Source organism: Vombatus ursinus, unplaced genomic scaffold, assembly GCF_900497805.2.
Source record: "Vombatus ursinus unplaced genomic scaffold, bare-nosed wombat genome assembly UNPS02014816.1, whole genome shotgun sequence".
NCBI lineage: Eukaryota > Metazoa > Chordata > Mammalia > Diprotodontia > Vombatidae > Vombatus > Vombatus ursinus.
The window spans coordinates 27,634,433-27,642,168 of record NW_020954594.1 but is presented as its reverse complement, the minus strand read 5'-3'; the positions used below and the strand labels follow the sequence as shown (position 1 = coordinate 27,642,168).

General features: G+C 40.5%; 1 protein-coding gene across 1 annotated transcript in view; it reads left to right on the top strand.

The window, feature by feature from the left end:
• Positions 1–313: 313 nt before the first annotated feature.
• Positions 314–7,736, top strand: part of GPR39 (G protein-coupled receptor 39) — a 264,014-nt gene continuing 256,591 nt past the window's right edge. The window contains exon 1 of the mRNA XM_027835487.1: positions 314–1,449. Coding sequence (XP_027691288.1) covers positions 597–1,449 — 853 coding nt within the window. The 5' untranslated portion in view covers positions 314–596. The remainder of the gene's footprint in view (positions 1,450–7,736) is intronic.

The window sequence follows — 7,736 nt, the reverse complement described above, 5'->3', positions numbered from 1 at the left end:
AGAGGGGGGAGGGGAAGAAAGGAGAGATTTCAGCTACACCTCACCCAGCACAAAGACAGCAAAGATCTGATTTCAGCGAGGGTGGTTCCTTTGCCAAGAGCCAGGTTGTGTCCACAAAACTGAGTGTACATTGTATTTGATCAGGTACTTCATTAATGATTAACAACGGTTGTCCCCCTCCTTCACTGCTCCAGGGAAAGAGAGAGAACTAACTGGATGGGGTTGGGCAGAGGTGGAGTCAGTCTACAGGCACGAGAGGCGGAGACATTCACCCACTGTTGGGGCTGAGTAGCTCTCTTGATCCACCTGACAGGTCAGAAAAGTTCTCTTTCTATTTTCTTGTTCATGGTGATCCACGCACTCCCAAAACCTTGGCTATCATGTTTCTTCCCATAGCTCTTTTGGGTTGAAATTCTTCAGGATGTTTTCTGCTGAGGGCAATCAACAGGTGAATTAATTGATAAGGTGAAAATTGCAGTGGGATACCTGTACTACCAGCTCTGCTGAGGAGGAAAGAGATTTAGAGGGCCTGCTCTTGGAGGGAAGAAGGTTTGGTTTTACCAGGGGGTGGGTCAGGAACCAGGCTTTCTCTGCTCATGGCTGCCAAGAGAGACTCAGCCCAAGACTGCTCCCAGGTGATTGATCACACCCACGTCCCACAGTTTGAAGTGGCCGCTTGGATGAAGATCACCCTCATCCTTGTCTACTCGATCATCTTTGTGATGGGCATCCTCGGGAACAGCGTCACCATTCATGTTACTCAGTTGCTTCAGAGGAAAGGCTACTTGCAGAAGGCAGTGGCAGACCATATGACAAGCTTGGCCTGCTCTGACATCTTGGTCTTCCTCATAGGCATGCCGATGGAATTCTACAGTGTGATCTGGAACCCTCTGACTACAAGTAGCAATAACTTGTCCTGTAAGTTGCACACTTTTCTCTTTGAAGCCTGCAGCTATGCCACACTCCTCCACGTGCTGACTCTCAGTTTTGAGCGCTATGTGGCTATTTGCCACCCCTTCAGGTACAAGGCGGTCTCAGGGCCCCTTCAGATAAAGCTGCTGATCTGTTTTGTCTGGGTCACCTCCAGCCTGGTGGCGCTCCCCCTCCTTTTTGCCATGGGCATTGAGTACCCTCTGGTCCAGGTGCCTAACCACCGTGGACTCCTTTGCAATCGCACACGGACACGGCACCTCGAGCACCCTGAGACCTCCAATATGTCCATTTGCACCAGCCTCTCCAGCCGGTGGACAGTTTTTCAATCCAGCATCTTCAGTGCCTTCATCATCTACTTTGTGGTCCTGCTCTTGGTGGCCTTCATGTGCCGAAACATGATGCGAGTACTAATGAAGGGGAAGAAGGGCACGCTGGCCATGGAAGGGCAGCATCAGTTGAGGAAGACAGAGAGTGATGAGAGCAAAGTAGCCAGGAAGCAGACCATCATCTTCCTAGGTGAGTCCCTGTCCCAGAAGGCAGTCATGCACCTCCTTCCTGACTTCTGAGTTTCAGGCCCAAATCTGTGAAATGCAGCATCAAGTATTTTAAGTCTAATAGCAACTCCTTTGCATAAAGATGGGTTTGGGCTTATTTTGACAAGTTCAGAAGCAAAATTAGGAATTTACCTGATTCTTTTGATTCCTTCCCACCCCACCTTGATTGGTTGTGGGAAGAACATTGGGTTGCATACATGGTCAGATGTTATCACTGTGTTAGCTGGTTTTGCTTAATTTTTTTTTTCTTATAAAGGAGGATTCTTTTTTTTTTTTTTTGAAGGTGATATATACACATACAGTGAGTCCCAAAAGTCTTAGTGCAGTTGTGAGGTTTAATAGCTTATGACTACATTAAGACTTTGGGGGATATAGACACACATCTATGTGTATATAGATGTATGTATATATACACATATACATATATACATATACATACACACATACACACATCTATATGTATATATCTGGAACTAACTCTGTGTAAAAGCAAAAGGTATCCGTACAGCTTTTTTTTTTTTTTAAAGAGATAGAAAGATGTAGTAGACAGAGTTGTTCTTGATCCAGAGAGATTTGGGTTCACATTCTGACACATTCTGGCTATATGTCTCTGGGCAAATCTCTTGAGTTCTCATTGAATGCCCAGTCAACTCCATAAGACAGCAAATTTCAGGCCAGTTGCTAATTGTCGTTGATAGAGGTAGTGTCCCCATCAGGGAGTTCCCTATACGGATGACATCATGGTCTGGACCAAAAAATAAAAATGCTGGGCTAGAAATGAGGAGATCTAACTTCTCTTGAAGTACCACCACAGCCTTACGGTGCAGAAAGAATAATCTTAAATGTGTAACTTCTCCCAGTTTCAATATTTCCATACGTAAAGTAGTATTAAATCTATCTATTGTATGTACCTCAAAAGGATCTAATGAAGATCACATGAAAAATCAATGCAAAAATGCCTTGAGGCAAAGGGCTACATAAATGCAAGAGTATTAGTATGTTATTCCAGTACAATATTTCAGTAAAATGTAAACTTATGGGGGCAGGTACTATTTTCCTTTTTGTATTGGTAGCTGCAGTGACTACCCCAGGAGGAACTTGATTGAATTAATTGAATTGAATTATGAAGTCCTTCCTTTGCCATGGAGTCTGTTTCCTTGGGTAATTTCTTTTGGTTCTCATTTTTTCTCCTGTGCTCAGAGAACTACCTGAATCAGACATATTCTAATGAGGGTACTATTTCCCTGCCACCAGATGCTCTCTCTGCCACCATCTGGAGCCTTCTTCAAAAGGCTGGAGTGTTCTGATATGCCTTCCCTGGGTACTGCTTGGGTGACAACCATGGTCTGTCTGCTTCCTTATCGTAGCCTCCAAATACAGCAGTGATCTTTTGTTGAGCAGAACCACAACGACTGCACAGATTACTAGAACTTTTTTTTGCTTTCAATCCCTGCAGATATCAAATTAAGAGAGGATGAGAGTCTTTGTTTTCCAAACTTCTGTGATTATTCTCAGAATAATCACTTATGGGCCTTCTTCATTCTTTGAAAAGATACGTTCCCCAGGTATAATGTACTATGGAAATCATCATAGAACAGAGAAAAGTGCAGGCCAATGCTCTTCAGGATTTTGGATTTTAATGGAGGTATATTAGAATCATAGGATCTTGGACCTAGAGTGGGTCAAAGGTCATCTAGTCCAATGCCCTCATTTTATAGAGGAGGAAATTGGAGCCCAAAGAGGTACATGCCCAAGGTCACGCAGGTAATAAGTAGCAGATGTGAGGTTTGAATCTAGGTCCTCTGACTCCAGATGCATCATTTTTCCCACTATACCATGCAATCCCTGAAATCAGAAAGTTACACAGTCTGAGGGGACCTTTAGGGAATATCAACTTCAGCTTTTATTGTTGTTTCTTAGTCGTATCTGACTCTTTGTGACCCCACTTAGGGTTTTCTTGGCAAAGATAATGGAGTATTTTGCCATTTCCTTCTCCAGATCATTTTTAGAGATGAGGAAACTGAGGCAAACAGGGTTAAGTGACTTACCCAGGGTCACACAGTTAGTAAGTGTCTGAGGTTGGATTTGAACTCAAGAAGATGTCTTCCAGACTCCAGGACCTGCACTCTCTCTACTGTGCCACCTAGCTGCCCCATAACTTCAGCTAGTTTCCTCATTTAAAACAAATGATGGTCTCAAGTCCCAGAACAGAGAAGCAAATGGCCTAGGATTATACAAGTTCAGGACAGAGTCCTACTTGGAACCAGGTTTCCTGACTCCTACTCTAGGGATCTTTGTGGAGGGGAGGAAAAAGAAGCATTTTCAGTAAAGCTTTTTTTTTTTTAAATGGAATAACGGTCAGAATGAAGTAACAGGATTGAGAGAGATGTAGTTAGGTTTTCTGTTGTATTGTGCTGGGGGACATTCAAGACTCAAATCAGAAAGATGGTTAGACCTGGAAGGAAATCTTGTATGTCTAAGGTACCTGACTTGTTGATGACTGAAATTTCATCTGGCAGAATGTCATTCCTTTAATTTAAAGGATCATTAGAAGAAAGCTGGAAGGGACCTAGAAGGCCATCTAGTCCAAGCCACTCATTTTACAGATTAGGAAGTGGAGGCCCAGAGAGGTTAGGTGACATAGTGGGCATCAGAAACAAGGTTTGAACCCTGTCCCTCTGATCCCAGAATCAATGCTCTTTCCACCATAACACACTGACCCTTGTTAAGGTTCAAATCTCACTTTCCCCCTAATTCCCAGAGGTAACACTTCAAACAGATATTTTAAGAATGATTTGTCCAGGGAATATTTTGGGTCTCACAATATGCAGATGAACCCATTAATTCTGATCTGGGACTGTGATAACCCTTTAGGAGAATGGGGGAGGGGATTGTGAAATTTCCTAACAAAACAGGGAAAAAGTTTATTTTCATACTGAAAAATTACTGCAAGAAAAATGTTTGATATATAATATTTAAAGGGGAAATTATCACTATCATAAATTAACATTTTCTCATGTAGCTTCTTTTTATTCTCTGGGAAATACAAGGATTCCAAGTATGGGAAATACGCTTTAAGCTGTTTCTAGTCATTAATTCTTTCATGTGAATGGAGATCAGATCCTGAGGAGAATAGGTCTTCATAGGATTCGTGCTAGAAGGAACTTGAGGGGCCAACTAGTCCAATTTCTTCATTTACAATGGCAGAAACTAAAACAGAGATTAAGTGACTTTCTCAAGGTCACACAGATCATAAGTAGTGGAATCATGATAGGAACTCAGCTTCTCTGACTGTGGACCCAGTCTTCTTTCCACTGAACCACTCTCCTTTTCTAAAGTCTGGAGGCTGAGGTTGAGAGTAGTGAGTAGGGAACAGGCGGGAAAGGGGAGGTGGGTCAAGACTCACAATTTTGCCTATGGACTTCCAGGGTCTACAGAATTATTAGAAAGAGTCAGGGAATCCACGTGCACACTAAACATTGCCATTTTTTCATTTAGCTGCAACATAATTTGTAGCTTTAATTAGTATGATAAATAAACAAACATATCTTTAGTAGGCTGAATAAACACATGTATTTTGTACATACATGTATTACTATTTTAAAATTGTGTGTTGATGCTGGCGATGAATAAAATGCAGATTCACGTAAAATGTATTATTGAATTCGTGATGACTTTTTGGCACCATGTATTTCTCAGTGGATAGTACTAGTTCATCTACTATCATGTGGAGGAGGGGCCTATGAAATTCCTTGATGTTCAAAATGGATCTTCACATTCAAGGTTGGAAACCATTGGCCTAGGGCTCCTTACTGAAAAGTCTATAGAAATAATTGAGAATAGTTTCTCTTTAATTTTTGACCAAGGATTATGTTCTAGGGGGTCTATGTGTCTAGTCTTCTAATGGAGTCTTCACCCCTCACTAATGATGTTGCTTTGAGGCAAAAAAAAAAAATCCCAAAGTGCCTGGAGTAGAAACATAGAATTTACAAAGGAAAGTCAGTCCCCTTAAAGATCATTCAGCCTAGCATGTTTTGTTCAGCCTTCTTGTCTATCCTCTTCTCTTCACCAATGTAAACTGTTGATGGTAATCAGTTTCCTTACATGAGAGGTTCTTTGTGGTATAAGAGACTGATATTTAGTATATGCCCTATGCAGCTAGCTAGCTTTCCAAATCAGTTTGCCAGATTCTCTCCCCCACCATGTTGTGTTTCAAATAGCTCTCAAAAATACGATTCTCACTAATTAACTCGAGTTAGGAAATAAATTAATGAAGTGAAAAGAAAGAAACCATGCCCTGCATCCATCAGATTAATACAATACCATTTACTTTGTGGATTTCATAAAAATGATGCTTTGGGGGCATTTTTAACCCAGAACAAATGAACATATAAATTGTTTACAAATCGCTGAATTCAATGTGGTGGCTTAGTTGTCTTTTTAGTATTTCATTTAACAGATGGAGTAAATTAAAACAAATATTTGCTCATTTCAAACATATTTTGCATTTAATGTGAAATGTAAATGACGACATGGAGCAAGATGTCTTTGAAGCTCTCTTCAGGCAATAAGAAAACAATTAAAGATTTTCTTTCTCTGGTTGTAGAAAAAAAAGCATGATTTCTGCATAAAAAATGAAATTCGTAAATCTATGCATGATGAGGAAGCCCATACTGAAAATATTAATTTTTGTTCTTGTGTCTTTCACTGCTGTCTAGTTGAGTTCTGAATTGGAGAATAATGAAAACAAATTGAAAACTGGGAGAGAGTGAGACAGAGCTAGAGTAGCTACTGTTGCTCCTTAGGATCTTTCAAGCAATTTGCAGGAGATGATGCAAAAGTGCAGACTCCTAGAAGTATTAGTGCTCCTACTTGTCTATTTTCAGCAATCTCTGTGAGAATCAATAATAGGCTTACTCTGCTGTTTGGAAAGGTTTCGTAAGTTTGCTTAACAAAGACTAGTGACAATTTTTCCATCAGTAAGGGTTTGCATAACTGGGTTATAATTCCCAGCCCTTATGTTGTGGAAGTACCAATTGCCTTGAATATTTCTAAGTGAGATGCAAAGGCTAAGGGACTTGGGCCTTATTTTATTTTTAAGTTTAAATGATGCCTTTTGCTTTTTAAACCACCACTGACATTTCCTGATATTTTTCTCCATGTCTCCCTCTCCCTTCCCCTCCCCCCCCAACTCCAGCATCCTTGTCATAAAGTACAGTTCAGCAAAACCAACAGAAACAGCAACAGCATTTAATAGAGTATGTGACATCTGGCATCTATAGTCTACCCAGCACCACCAATAGGAGGAGACGTGTGTTTTATCATCTGTCCTCAGGAAGCACTATTGGTCATTGCCTTTAATGTGAATTCAGCTGCCGATTAGCGTTGTTTCCATCTATGTTATTTTAGTTATTGTGTATTTTGTTCTGGTTTTTCTTTCTTTGTTCTCTATGAGTTCATACAAGTCTTCCCATGTTCCTCTGAATTCCTCATATTTGTGGTTTCTTATAGTATGGGAATGTGTGGGACAGTGATAACCCTTACCCAAATTAATTTAGAGGCTTCTCCAGGTAGAAAGTAGAAAGGATTTTATTTCGATCTCGAGAAAGGGCGACTCACACCAAAAGGCAGTTCGTGTCAGTCAAGCAAGCGTTTTTATAGGTTCTAAACGCAACCCCTCCCTAGCCCCTACCTCTTATCCCATTGGCTGGGCTTCAGAGGGCACATTCTAAACACAACAAAACTACCCCAGCAACAGCAGTGGAATTATAGAATCATTACATAGTTTTCACCTGCCTTTCCCTCCTTCAAGTATCCTCTTAGTAAATCCTGTTTTGTTCATTTCAGATCCTGGAACAATTTGTAGTTATCAACAATTTGAATATATTTATCCCGGCTATTTACAAGCTTACTGACCTGGATACACATATATTATTATTAGGGGTCTTTACCTTATTTTACTCAATTAGGTTTAGATTTTGTGAGGGGTTTTCACCAATCTCACTCAGGAGATTTTCATTCTATTCATATATGACAATTTGTGTAATCATTTTACTTTACAGTTCAGTTTTTTCTTTTGGCTACCATAAAACGTGTTTCTGTGAATATCTTCGTATATATGGGACCTCATCTATTTGTGTCTTTGACTTAAGTACTTAGTAGTCAGGTCACCGAGTCAAAGAGTATGAAAAATTTAATCCCTTTTCTCTCATAATTCTAAGTTTGTCAGGATAGTTCCAGGGGTGGGGA